The sequence below is a fragment of the Plasmodium yoelii genome, assembly GCF_900002385.2.
Source record: "Plasmodium yoelii strain 17X genome assembly, chromosome: 10".
Classification (NCBI taxonomy): Eukaryota; Apicomplexa; class Aconoidasida; order Haemosporida; family Plasmodiidae; genus Plasmodium; species Plasmodium yoelii.
The window spans coordinates 197,358-213,087 of record NC_036182.2 but is presented as its reverse complement, the minus strand read 5'-3'; the positions used below and the strand labels follow the sequence as shown (position 1 = coordinate 213,087).

The following is a 15,730-nucleotide window of genomic DNA, read 5'->3' as shown; positions in this document are numbered from 1 at the left end:
TATCAACATTGTTTATTCTAAATGGAATACATAATGTCCATATTTAAGAAGCAAAATATCTATAAAATAATAAGAAATTGTAATAATATATGTAGTATACTTCCAAATATGAACATACGCACACTTTTATTGTGGTATATTTTATCACGAAACTTTCTTAGAAATTGTTGTATTCCATAAATTAATTACCTCTTGAAACGCTGTTATGAATAATGCGGAATAGAGGATAATTATGTTTGTTTTCCATTTTTTATTTTTATTTTCACATAGCTAAAATTTTCTATTTTATTCAAATCAGAACATCTTTGCCATTTTATTATAAATAGTTTTTTATAGTAATTTGTGAAAAAAAAAAAAATTAATAGATAATAACAGAAAATTCACAAATTAAGTTTATAGCAAAAATTGCTGATAGCTGTTTAGCTGAATTCAAAATTTTGTAACGTTTTTTTTGCCAATGATGGGTAAATATTTTTTGGAATAACTTTTTTATTTGATGAAAATATTATGGAAGTTATCGTTCCAGTGGAAAATATATTATGTATATATTTTTTTTTTCAGTGATTAATTATTTTGATAAATTTACAAAATGAAAAATAGTAGAATGAAAGAACAAAAAAAAGGAATAATGAAATAGCAAAATATTTTGAGCATAGCTAAATATTATATATAATTTTTTGTTTGTTTGCTCACAAAAAAAATAGCCTTAAAAATGATGCGCTAATAATTTGTTTATTGTTTTTATTCGTGATTTTGTTTACTGCTTTTTTGGCATTTCCCATATGCAAATTTTTCGTAAAAAGGTTCAGTTTGAACTTGCGAAATTTGACGAGGGAAAAAATAAAAATGCAGTTATTGCAGAATACGAAAATATATTTTTTATATATTTTATAATAGGTTATATTTTTCTCCTTTTCTATTCTTTTAACTAAAAACGGGAAACAAAATATGTAGTAAGGAAATAAACTACTTCGAACCCTAAGAGCAATATGTATACAAACAGTAAAAACATTCAGGTAAGAAATTAATCGAAAAATCTTACGAATGATGAAAAGGACACATCCTCTATAAATTTTTATGCATATCACATGAAGATATCGTATATTAATACTTGCGTTATATACTGTGTTTTGGGGGGAGGGAAAGAAACTTATTTATCATGTTTCGACTATGTATTGCATTTTATCACAAAAATTGTGTATCCATATTACAACTTTCTTTTTTTTCATCAGGTCAAGAATAAAAACGCCGCAGATGTGCAAATTACGGCGGAGCAACTCATTAAAGAAGCATTAGACTTTGAAGAGGTTGAGAAAAAAGTAAATTATAATTTAATAGATGAAGATGAGCTAAATGAATATAAAATTTCTAAACGAAAAGAATTTGAAGACTCGATAAGAAAAAGAAGATATTTAATAAATACATATATAAAATATGCGTTATGGGAAATTAAACAAAAAGATATAAAAAGATGTAGATCTATTTTTGAAAGAGCGTTGAACATTGATTACACAAATAAAAATTTATGGTTGAAATATATAGAAGTAGAATTAACAAATAAAAATATTAATAGTGCTAGGAATTTATTGGAAAGAGTGGTTTTATTATTACCTTTAGAAAATATATTTTGGAAAAAATATGCACATTTAGAAGAAATTTTAAATAATTTTGTTAATGCTAGAAATATATATGAGCGTTGGGTTAAGTGGAAAATTGATGAAACTGCTTTTTTATGTTATATAAATTTTGAAGAGCGATGTAAAGAAATAAATAAATGCCGAGAAATTTTTGAAAAACTTATTGTTAATATACCTAAATTAGAGTGTTTTTATAGATTTATAAAATTTGAAAAGAAATATAAAAATATTAGTAGAGCTAGAGCATGTTATGAAAAATGTATTGAATTATTGCCATCTCAATTTTTAGATCAACATTTTTATATACATTTTTCTAAATTTGAGGAAGAAAATAATGAATATGAAAGATGTCGAAAAATATATATAGAAGCATTAAAAAGATTACCACGTGAAAATAGTGATATCTTATATAAAAATTTTTTACAGTTTCAAAAAAAATATTCTGAAAAAGAAGAATTAGATCAAACATTGTTATATAATGAAAGGATACATTTTGAAGAAGCACTAAAAAAAACTCCTAATGATTATGACATTTGGTTTAATTATATAAAATTAGAAGAACAAAATATTAACTTAATAAATAAAGAGAAATCGATAATACGGATAAGAGAATTATACGAAAGAGCTATAAGTATAATACCACAAATATGTACTAAAAAATATTGGAAACGTTATATATATTTATGGATTAATTATTCCGTTTTTGAAGAATTATATGCAGATAATATAGATCGAGCTCGAAAGGTTTATAGCAATATATTTAAAATACTTAGCAAGCAAAATTTTACATTTAAAAAAATTTATATACTTTATGCAAATTTTGAAATCAGACAAATGGACATTGATAAAGTTCGAGCTATATTTAATCATGCTATTGAAAATGTAAAAAATGAAAAAATATTCCAAGAGTATTGTGACATGGAATTGCGCCTTGGTAATGTCAAAGAGTGTAGAACTATTTACTCCAAATATGTGGAAACCTTTCCATTTAACTCGAAGGTAAGGGTCATTTTATGAATCAACCTACAATCCATTAATGTTATCGATTCGCATATATTTGTATTTTTATATATATATTTTTTTTGGATTTTCCATCACAGGCCTGGATTGCCATGATAAATTTCGAACTATCCTTGGATGAGATTGAACGAGCCCGTCAAATCGCTGAAATAGCGATACATATAGATGATATGAAACTTCCAGAATTGGTACTTTTGTGTGAATAATAAAAATGGAATTTGTCTACATCGTTATATAAATTCAAATAAATTAATATTTTTTGAGTATGACATAAATTCAGTTTAAATTTTATATTTTGTTCACAGATATGGAAAACCTATATCGACCTTGAAATAAACTTGCAAGAATACGAAAATGCAAGTAAACTTTACGAAAGATTGCTTAATATTACACAGCATTATAAGGTAAGGATGAATCATCATCGATGAAAAAGGAAATGGAAATAAAAGGGACATGAAAAAAAAACGTCTCTTTTTACTATTATATCGTCATTTATAGTTTATTAGGGTGTTCCTTATTTCTTAAAAAAATTGGGGAAGTTGTTTATTCCCCAGTGTATTATATTTTACTATTTTATATATTTTTGTTTGCTTTTTTCTTTTTCTAGGTATACAAAAGTTATGCAGAGTTTCAGTATGTATATTTGGACAATATAAGCAAATGTAGAGAAATACTGGAGAATGGAATTGAATTTTGCAAAAAAAATGAACTAACAAATGAAAGATCAATATTGTTAAACTTTTTATATGAAATTGAAAAGGATCATGGGGATAATGAAATTATAGAGAAAACCTTAAAAAGGTTACCAAAAAAAGTAAAGAAGAAAAAAATAATTAAAAGCAATGACGACGAAGTGGTAGAGGAGTTTATCACTTACGTCTTCCCCGACGACAAAGCGCAATCACAGGTAAAGGAAAAATATAAGAAAAAATACAAAAACATGAAAATAAACCATTTATTACACCAGCATATTATGCGCCCATATACATGCATATTGTATATACACTTTTTGTTTTCCTCCAACAGAACATGAAGATATTACAAAAGGCCATGGAGTGGAAAAAGATGATGGAACAACACGAAAAGGAAAAGATGGAAAAGGAAAAGATGGAAAAGGAAAAGATAGAAAAGGAAAAAATAGAAAAGGAAAAGATAGAAAAGGAACAAAAAAATGATAAAGAAATATCCCAAGAAATATAATCCATCAAAAGTAAATAATAAAATTGTTAAAGAAAATAAAAACGAAGAAAAAAGTAACATCCATCCAGTATGAATTTTTTTGTATATTTGGAAATATTAATGAAAATAAATAAGGCGAAAATGCATATATATTTTTTGCTTTTTCACAAAGAATTACTTTTTATTGCGTGAATACATGCTCTTATTTTTCCCTTTTAATCAATGTATAAATGCGTATGTATAAATACATATATGGCTATATTTATAGAGGTGTGTATGCACAGTATCCATTTTTTATGTTTTCATTTGTTTCTTTATTATTACCATATCTTTAAGTCTAAAGAGTGTTATGTTTAGTATGCGTTTCATTCTTCCTAACCATTAATGTGCAACATTATAAAAAAATATTAATTAAAAAAATAATTATTATAAAAGTTTTAATACGAAATTAATATATATATCTATGTTATGCATTTTCTCAATGTAAAAAATTGGTAGAATATAGAAAATAGATAATGCCAAAAATATGTACATGTTTATTATGTTTATATAGTATGAATATATGCATGTGAATAATATTTGTTGTGTAAACAAATATATAAATATGGATTTTTTCGTTTTTTAAAAAACCACTAAGGAATAAAATGACTTAATATGTATTGATATCGATATTATTAATGTTTTTCTAACCGAAAATTGACTTAAACTCAAAAAAAAAATCATAACGAAAAAATATTTTTTTTAAAGTTCCAAATTTTATTCCCGTTCAAAATTAAATGCACAAAAATCCGTAACGTATTAAATAATTTTATTTAATTCGCTCAAAGTGAAATAACGATGTGTATATTAAATGTGATGAGAAAAAAAATGTATATATGAATTTCATCCATTTGTAAATTATAGGAAAATCGTGGAATAAAAAAGAAACTCGGAAATTTTATTTATTCATTTATTTATTTTTTTTATTTTGTTTCCTTCAATGGTATAATAACCCATTAAAAAGAGACACATAAAACAAAATAATTAATAACTACATAAATGAAAATATAAATTTGAAAAATAATTTTGAACACGTTTGGATATATTGTTATATTTTTTATTATAAAAAAGTGGTAATATAGCTTCGAGGGTGGATAAATTGGCAAGGCTATACACACTATATATCACCTATAGTGGGAATTATATTATCATTATAATATGTATTTATATCGCATTGTATATGCATATTATATATTCGAATATGCATTGTAAAAAAATCATAGGTTGAAAGTTTCTTCTGTGATTTGTAAAAAAAATATGACTATAAATGTTCTCGTATTATTAGATAGATCTTTGGACATAGCAAATACATACATTAATAATAAAAACGCTAAAGTATTAATGTGTATGATCATACACAATACTACACACGTTGATATTTGTGTACTACAGCGTTTTGCGTTTGTTTAACTGTATATAGTTTACTATTGTATTTATTAAAAAAAAATCGAGGCATCTAAAATGAAAAAAATTTTGAGCATCGAGAAAAAATAAGGAAATGGATAATTCTTTAAGAAATATTACACAAATAATGATGATATACCTGAATGTATTATATCAATAATATAAATATAACATTTTTAAGAACACCTAATAGGAAAAAAACTAATAAAAGATGTTTTTTTAAATCGTCATACTGACCTTATAACCATTATTTTGGTAACTGGGGGCAAAGAAATATAATTTATTTCATAGTATATTCATATTATAAATGTGTAGTATAATTATTTTTTTTATAAATGTATTAAATGAAAATAAGCATGGGTGTATTATGTGTATAATATACTTGGGTAAAAAAATGGATAACATAAATACTGAAAAGCAAAAGAGGGTATAATTTTATGAATTTTAGCATATTTATAAACTGAGCATTATGTATATATAGGGACAGAATAATTTGGTTCATAAAAAAAAATGAGCATGTGCATAAATTTATATTTATTGACGGATGTTAAAATATGTGCATCGTCAATGAATATATATTATGCAATTCTAGATCGATAACATGAGTAAAAAATAAAATAAATAAAATGAATAGGTAAAAATGACTGAATATTTTTATATTATAAATATGCATATGAAACTATAGCACGAATTGAGAAATACACTACCTCTGAGAATATTTATATATTGGTTGCTTATATATGTCATGTTTTTTTATTATGTGTATATACGATATTTTATATAAGAAAATGTTGGATTGAGAAAATACACAAGCTTTATATAATTTATATTTTTATTTTTTCAATTATTTTTACATTTATTCGAACTCATTTCTTATTCGGACTTTTAATTAACCGCATTATAATTTTTTTTGTATCATACACTATATTTTAGAATTATGTGATTGAAGCTATATTAGATGCATACACAAAAAGAAGGACACTAGTTATTATGTATAATTTATTTAGTTTATATAATTTAGTTAATACATTTATTTTATGGACAATTTTTTGCCGTGTGTTAATACATGCTTATGTATAACCATTTTACCGTATGATAACATTGTTAAAATTTTTTATAAATTGTATTTTTTCTTAATTTAATAAATGTTATGATATATATTATACATAGAAATATACAAATATATATAACATATGTTACCAATTTTGTGGTAGTTTAATATGCTGTAAAAAATTTGACCCAATTTATAACCAAGAGATTTACGCATGTATATATTCATAAGTATATGAGAAAGATTGTATGAACTCTCCATTTTAACAGCTTTCATTTATGTTTTTAGAATGCATAAGAATACGCTTATAATATTTTAGAAAACCATAAAGCGTAATAAAAAAGTGTAACAGTAAAAATTATGATTATATGCATTTTTATGGTGTATATGTTTTTTTAATAAAATTAGCACATTGTTTTGTCTACCTATTTTTGTAAGTTAATGCAATGAATTATATTTTTTTGCTATGATAGAATTTCAGATTAATTATTTATTTCACAAGCATTTATATAAATACTTGAATATATATATGAATTGTACCATGTAAATGTTTATAAATAATATTTACAAATAATTATATTTTTTTTTTTTGAGATCATCCCTTCGTATTAAAAAACGAAACCTTTTAATTTTTTATAAATTTATGAGCATTTTCTATGGTTTAATAATTTTACATTTTATCATACATTGCTGAGTTTTTTTTCAACAGTTGTTTTTTTTTTTTTTTTACAAAGCATGTGCATTAATATATGTGCGTGTGCATATCTGTATTAAGTATGCATATATACTATAAAAAAAAATATATATATTCTATAGAAGTGTAAAAAATTTTAATGTTTAAGTATATATTATTTATACACATTTTGCAGACTTATATGTAAGAAAAAGGAAAAATAATTCCTACTATTTTATTTAATTTTCTCACATTATTATATTCATATACACATTTTTTATCCAATACAATTATTTAATTACGATTTTTTGTGTTACTGTTTATAAATTTTATGAATAAATTTTTTTTGGTTATGTCAAATTTTTATTCATTTTTTCTCCATTTATACATCATACTTCTTATTTAAATAGTGTATATTTTTCATAATAATGCATAAAACTATTTATTTTACAATAAGTTTAATATATAGAAATATATGATATTAGTGCCTATATAAATGTGTATAAAATATTTATTATGATGCTTGTAAAGTAGGATAAATAGTAGCGAATCGTAATATAGATTTAGTATCAAGCCAAATGTAATTATGTCATGTATATATGTGTATTAATTTTTTTAATTTATTATTTTAATTATTACACTTCACCTTTCCGTTTTTTGATTTATTCCCTTTTTCTTTTATATTAGTTAACTAACTAGCATTGCATGCTATGTGAAAATAGTTAAAAATTTTGTAATGGAGAAGAAGCATTCTGTATATTTTTTTTGTATATTACATAAAATTTATATGTAAAAAAAAGAAAAAAAAAGCAACGTCCTGACACAATCTGACTGATATGTTTAGCAAATTTGCTTAATCATTTGTCTTTATTTTTATTTACATTGGAACTTATATTTTGTTTCATTCTTTTTGAAATAAAAAATTATTTTTCAATTGTATTCATCATCCGTCAAAAATAATGTTTTAGCATGATCCATGGTTTAATTTATTGCCCTTTTATTTTCCATCTTATTTTATTAGCCTTTTTTATGTATATAATGTTATATGTTTATAAATGATTATATATACTTTGTTTGTATTCATATAATATGTATATGAATACTTGAAGCTATTTTCGCATTTTTTTAATGAATATTAGTAAAAGTGTATATGCGTGTATTATTAAAACACGTGTTCATACATAGATGTGTAAGGTAGTATATATATGTATGTGCATATCACTAATATATTCAATTGGCTACATAATATATGTATATAGTATATGAATATTTGAACATTTGCTTTGTTGGAGACCATTTATCTTTTATCATTTATGCAACTTTTTAATAAAAATAGGAAAATATAAATATAACCAAAATTTTATTACTTTTACATAACTACATCATATATATAGTAATATTTATGTGTATCTGTTATTCCTATCAATTAACCAAGTGTTATTGGTTTATGAAAATAACTAATATGTCTACCCATATATTTACGTATTGATATATACAATGGTGTATATAACTATTATTTAGTTATGCATAATCATATTAAAAAATATATATATATTTTGTATTTTTTTTAATTGCACAAAAGGTCAATTTTTGGCTCTTATGGATTCCGGTTTTATTCCACTATTTTTATTTTCTTAATTGTATCTGTTTTCTTTTTTTGATGTTTCTTTTTATATATTAAAAATAATTTTACACTTATCGTTATTCTTATTGGAATATATATATTATAAATTTTTTTGTATTTGATATACGCATTTATCGATGCAAATATTGTATGTTTCGTTTATTTGCCTTTTTATTTAGTATTTTATATAACTATTTTATCTGGTTGTTATCCCTATTTTATTATTTCCCCATACAAAAACGTTTGAATAAAGTATGATGCATACACATCCAGAAAAGGGGATAAACTGCTACAATGTGAATAAAGTAAAGGATTCTATTTTATATGAATACGCATATGGGAATGGAGCAAAGGATATTGATTATATAATAAAGAAGAAGGATGATTTATTAAGGGATACTAATAATGTAGATGCAAACAGAGTTAATAATAAAAATAATAGTAACACAAGTATCGATACTAATAGCACAACACTTAGCAATTCCAATACGAATAATTTTGATACAGCACTAAATGATAAAAAAAATATGGGAACTCACAATAAGAAAAAAGATACCCAAAATATTACGAAAAATCGTAAGAAAGCAAATAAAACTAATAAGAAAAAATATTATGATAATTTAGATAATACAATATATGGTAATCCAGATATTAGTGGTAAAAATAATGTTACAAATAATAATAGCAAGCTGGAAAATAAAGGTAATTACATACATTTGAAACGCATATGATTTGAACTTGTCATTATAATGTATGGTGCATCTTTTATTTGTTAGTATTTGTTTTATGGTTAATTTAATTATATAATAAATTTATCTCTTTAATGTTTTTCTATGTTTAGACACCATAAAGAGGAACCACACAAACTACATAAACGCGAAGAAAAGTAAGTTGATTGCTAACCTTAATTTTTTCATGCGTGTTTGTTGTAGTAAAAGTTCGTATATAAAGATTATCAATCATTATTTTAATATAATATACTGTAATGATTTAAATATATTATTTAAATACGAATGTATATTATATAAATTTGTTGAAGAAAATGAAAACAATTTAACAGTCGATGATTACTATAAAGGTTATATAAGTTTAAATAAAATTCCAATATTGAAAAATGAGAGCATCTTATCAAAAGATATGAAATTATATATAGAAAATAATCATGGATGTTTAAAAAATAATGCAAATTTAGAAAGCAATGTTTTAAATTTTATATGTATTTACGAAAGTTTAACTATAAAATTTTTTAATCATTTATTTACTAAAATAAACAATAATGAAATGGATATATATAATTCTGACATTGATAGTATTATTAATAATTTTTTAAATAAAAAAAATATGTTAAAAGAAAATGTGTTCAATATGTTACTAAATATAAGTAAGTCTTATGAAATTAAAAATGATTTTGTTATTGATGATATAAAAAATGACGAGCATGTTAAAGAACAAAATGAAAAGATTATTTTCCAAATGCTAAAAAATAACATAGAGAAAAAATATAACACTGAATTAGGAGAATTTGACGATGATAATGGATATGAATGTTATGGCAATAATGCCATTAATAACAATTGTCCCTTAAATGGAGTTAATTGCGATGGATATAGTTATTACACAAACTTTAATGATAATAATAAGAATATGAATCTAGACAATTTTTATGATTTAAAAAATGTTAGAAAAATGAATAATAAAAGTATAGATAATATTGAAAACTTAAATAAATCTAACGAAAGTGATAAATCCACATTTTTCGAGGTAAAAGAAATTAATCTTAGCAATAGCAATTTGGTTAAAATGAATAGCAACAAATCAGATGCAACAACTAGCGCTACAACTATAGAACCTGTTTCTTTAGTTGATCCTGGGGATAGTAATTTTCCGAGTAATATGATTTCTAGTTCATTTACAACTGCTACAAGTTATTCAAATTTTTATAATGATAAAAATAAGTTTGTAGATCTTTCGTCAAACTTAGTTGCTCTCAATACTATAATTGAAGAGGATGAACTTTATTTGTCCTCTAGTAATTCAAATGATCAGGCAATAAAAAAATACGAAAATACGATAAATAGAAACAATTGCAACGAGGAGTTATATAAAGGAGGTTTTAATGGTATGAATGAAGATATTAATGTACAAATTGAACAAGGAGACGACAACATAAATTCTGGAGCACTTCATAATAGTGATGAGATATGTCAGAACTGTGATGATATTTCAAAAAATAAAGAATCTTTGTATTTACAAAATATACAAGAAGTATTATACAATGAAATTAATGTTTATAAAGATTTTTATAAAAAAAATATAAAAGATGATTATTCAAAAGAAAATGAAAATAAAAATAGTATAGAGAATATATATCAATTTTTAAGAAATAATATGTTTATACCTAATGATAACATATATACAAATTTGATGGAAAATGGAAATGATGTATTTTTGAGTAAACTAAAAAAAAGCGACAAAACTACATATAATAAATTAATGGAGAAATTGGATACTATGTATAATATAATAAATGAATTTAAAAATAATATAAAAAGAAGAAAATTAGAAAAAGACGATAATACAAATAAATGTTACAATGGTTCGACTGTTAAACAGAGGAAAAGAAGATACAGTAACGAAGAATATGATATAGAAAATGGAAATAACGGGAAAAAATCTTCGAAAAATTGCAATTATAAAAAAAATCAATTATCAAAGAGGAGCACGCGTGTTTCAAAGGGGAGAAAAATGCCATAACTATGTTAATGATGAGATGAAAATGAAAATAGATAAAATGCAAGTTGTTGGAAATTAGTATAAATGCACACTTAATATTTTTATTATACATTCACTATATTGCTCCGATGTGTTTTGTGTATTTTTTTTAAACAAATTTCTACAATTTTATGCAGTTTTCCTGTATCATTATGCTTTTTTTTAGTAATTTTAAGTCTAGCATGCGTTATCAATGGAGTTACAGAATAATTTTGAATATTCAATTCATATATATTTAAAAAAAAAACATTAACGAATATATTATACAATATTGAGTGAGTATCGTTGGAAATTTATAAATATCCACCTCCTCATATTGATACTGTAATTTGTAATATTGTTTTTTTTGCTTTATTTTCAACTTATTTTATTTAATTTTATTATTTTTTTTATCTATTCATATTAAATGCGTACATAAAAATACGGATATAAACAAATATATTTAATTCAAAAAAATATAAGCTATTAAATGGGTTATTTTATTTAACTGTAAAAAGTAAGCGATGATTCGTTAATCTTCTTATCATTAATGATAGAAGAAATATCAACGTAAGATTTATCAATTATACCAAATGCATCAGAAACGTTAATTGTTTTAAAAAAAAAAATTATGCTTGTTATATGTACATAAAGGTGGAAAAATATATGTGAATATTCATATGTATATTGGGTACGATACTATACCGCTTAAGAATGTATCCTTGTAGTTGTATCCATTTTGTTTGCAAATTCAATTCGCCGTTTAATTTCTTTATATATATAAACTTTATCAATTTTTTTTATTTGATGATCCTTTTCATTAGCTAATAGTTCATAGAATTCTTGGTTTAGTTTTGTCTGATATGTTAATGCAAACGATGTAAGTGTGCATAAATGCCCTCTACAACGCATATGATTTATTTTAGTTATAGTATTGTATAATATATTTTTTAAGATATTATTTTCAAAATGAAAAAAGCAATTTATTATCAAATTTTTTATAGGATTTTGTATATTTTTATATTTCTCAAAACTTAATGAATTAATAACATTATTAAATAATGGTATTAGTTCATTCTCAATTTTATAATTTCTCTCGATTAGTTCGAGGTTGGATTTTTCTAAAAATATAAATTTTAAGCAGTTGTATAATGAGTAAACAAATCCATGGGAATTTATATCGAATTTTAGTTTATATACGAGTCCTTTATATAAAAAAGGAATAATTATGAAGTATTTAGGAGATTTATTATTCTGCAAATGAGTGTAAGTATATGTATCAGAGATCCCCGTTTTTGCTGTAAAATTTTCTACATAATATACATACTTATAAATGGTGTATATAGTATTGCTATTGAGAATATCACTCCAGTAAAAATAGTGGATAAATGTGTTATAGACAATGTTGATTTTAAATGTTAAAATATATCTAAACATGTTTTGTATTTGATAATATATGATTTTTTTTTCATGTAATTCTTTAAAGAAGTATAAACTTTTTTCAATATAAAAATAGTTATGCTTTAAAAGCAAAATCCATTTATCTTTTTTTTTCATATTTTTAAAAGATTTGAAGGTTAATAATGTAGAAATTAGAAGAATATTTGTTTTACAAATTTTTGTTTCTTCTGTAAATTTTGAATTTTCTAATTTTGACATTATACTAATTAATTTTAAAACTATTGAATATATTATATATTTAATGAACATGTTATTTTTCATGTTCAAAATAGTTTGTTCAATACATCTATTTATGTGCATGTTATTATTATTTGTGTTTATTTCCAAGTTATTACTATTGCTATTAATTCTGGTGTTGGTGTTTTTTATTTCTTGATTGTTTCCCAAATCAACGATCCAGTATCTGTCCAAACTATTCATGATCATCAAAATAAATTTGTCATAATAATTTTTGAAGAATTTTCTTTTTTTTTTGTTTATCTTTTTTATTTTGCTAAATATACCAATAAAATTATCATTCATATTTGAGTTTTCACTATTTTGCTTGTTTTGATGTGAGAGTGGAGTTGTTTTGAGACTTATGTTTTTAGTGGTAATCATTTCTATTTGGTTGATAATAATAGATTCTGCATGTTTTATATTAAAAATCATAGCAAACTTTCGTTTAATTCGTTTAACGACTTTATACAATAGTATAAAAAGGGGATATAGTGCATCTAGGTAATCTAATATTAAAATAATTGATTTTTTATAGGCAATTATAATTTGTGTCTTTTCTTGTTCAGTAAAAGGCATATTGGTACATTGTTCATAAAATTTATCAATAAAATAATGATACCTATTGAGAACAAAAATATGAAAGTATATTTCATTGGAATGGTAGAGAAAAAATGAATTTATAAATCCTGCTAAATATAAAGTATATCTAAAGTATGTTAAAAAGAAAATGGAAAGAAATTCAAATTCATAGTAGTCCAATTCCATTTTTGTGAAATTTTTATTACTCAGTAATTTTTCACAAAAATAGTTACTGATTAGTAATGATTCACTATTTTTTTTATTTTTACACTGAGTGGTGCTTCTGAAACATTTATGTTTTTTGATTCGCTTGATGATATTGTAGCATTGGGTTTTTAAGTCTTCATCTTTTTTACAGTTTTCTTCCTCATTATTATTTTCACTTTCTTCACTTTCATTTCCTTTATTTTTTTGATTCCCTTTTTTTCCGATTTCAAAATGTTCCAAAATAGCTTCTACAAATATTCGTTTTCTATAAAAAGGAAAGTATATTAGAACCTTTCTAGACCAGTTTTTTTTTATTCGTTTTTTTATTCTTTTTTTTAAATATGGGTTTACATAATAATATATAGATGAGTTTTTTTTGCTATTTTTATTTTTTTCAAATATTATATTATTTTTCTCAAAGCTAAGGTAAGAACAATTCGTTATATCATTAACATTACACATATCGTTAAAAATTTTGTTACTATACTTTTTGAAATTTTCGTATGATACTAAATTTTTAAATATATCTAAACTTTTAATAATTTCGTAATTTTCGAATAAAAATTGTTTCTTTGTGCAATTAAGGTATTCAAAATTTTTTAAAAATTGTCTATCCGTATTATACCCCAAATCTGTGGTCATACTTACATCGGTTATTGTGATATCATCTTCAATACTACTATCCTCATATGAATTACTGTGACTATTACTTCTTTGAACCATTATATCGATTGAGTTTTTTCGATTTCTGCTACATTTTATCGTATATAATTCATTATTATGCTCACTGAAATTTATAAAATCTATGCTTTCACTACTATCATTTTCATTCTCTTCAATTTCGTTATTATTCAGGAGTACTGGATTTTGGGAATTTTTAAGTAATATATTTTTTTTATTTCTTTTTTTACTTCCAATTTTAGTTTTTTTTACCGAATTCATACATTTAGGGTTATTTTTTTCTGTTAGTTTGCTATTGAAAGTAGTTATTTGATTTTTTACATTTCCGAGGTTGATATATATAGACCCGTGGTTTTCATTTTTTTCAGAAATATATGTTTCTTCCTCTTTATGTTTCCTTTTTTTAATTTCATTTTTGTGATAAATTATAGGTGCTCTTTTTTTTTCGGCATATCGTTTATTGTTACTGGTGATAAAATGCATCGAGGTGAATTTTACACAATGTCCAATTTTATTAATTTTTTTTCTAGTAATTAATATGTACTGGTAAAATATATTGATTTAAATGGTTATGAATTATATTATGAACAAGAAGAAGAAACACAACGCAAGATCGATAATAAAATAAATATATATAGTTAGATTAAATAAAAGAATATTATTTTTTAGTTCTTTTTAAATTTTAATGCAAAGTTTATGAAATGCAAAAAAAAATACATATTATATATTGTATAGAGCTTGTAATATTCGGAATTATATATTATATCAAAAAATTTAGGATATGCTATATTTTGACGATGTCTATTGGTATGAATTTATAATTACATAAATTTATATTCAGTATCTATTTATAAAAAATAGTGAAAAATATAATTAATAAAAATCGAGTAAAATTATTATTTTCTGATGTGTAATAATTATAATGAATAAATATCGCAAAAAAATATATTAACAATTTTTTCAGTGTTTATAATACGCCTTAACAAGGAATGTGTATCTCTACTAAGTACACCTTATGTCTGGACTTATCTATACATACTTACATATATCTTTGTATATGTGTGTATGGAAATATATGCACCCTTTTTTAATACACAAAAGAAAATTAAATATTACTAAAAATATATCCAACTTTTAACTCTTTACTATTCCTGCTTGTTTTACATGGTAGGAAAGAGAGTATGTATAATTTTCGAAAATAGTAT

At 22.9% G+C, this 15,730-nt stretch overlaps 3 protein-coding genes across 3 annotated transcripts; 2 read left to right on the top strand and 1 right to left on the bottom strand.

Annotated features, from left to right (window-relative positions):
* Window positions 1–989: 989 nt before the first annotated feature.
* PY17X_1002800 (pre-mRNA-splicing factor CLF1, putative) lies at window positions 990–3,857 on the top strand (the record flags this gene model as incomplete). Its single annotated transcript, XM_022956155.1, has 6 exons — window positions 990–1,016; window positions 1,233–2,636; window positions 2,738–2,845; window positions 2,963–3,061; window positions 3,265–3,564; window positions 3,684–3,857. The coding sequence occupies 6 exons, from the start codon at window positions 990–992 to the stop codon at window positions 3,855–3,857; spliced, it is 2,112 nt and encodes a 703-aa protein (XP_022813240.1).
* A 5,024-nt stretch (window positions 3,858–8,881) lies between these two features.
* PY17X_1002700 (conserved Plasmodium protein, unknown function) lies at window positions 8,882–11,381 on the top strand (the record flags this gene model as incomplete). Its single annotated transcript, XM_725234.1, has 2 exons — window positions 8,882–9,329; window positions 9,469–11,381. The coding sequence occupies 2 exons, from the start codon at window positions 8,882–8,884 to the stop codon at window positions 11,379–11,381; spliced, it is 2,361 nt and encodes a 786-aa protein (XP_730327.1).
* Window positions 11,382–12,086: 705 nt separating this feature from the next.
* Window positions 12,087–15,008, bottom strand: PY17X_1002600 (conserved Plasmodium protein, unknown function; the record flags this gene model as incomplete). The annotated part of the gene is made up of 1 exon (XM_725233.2): window positions 12,087–15,008. One exon carries the CDS (start codon window positions 15,006–15,008, stop codon window positions 12,087–12,089), a length of 2,922 nt encoding a protein of 973 aa, XP_730326.2.
* Window positions 15,009–15,730: the final 722 nt, after the last annotated feature.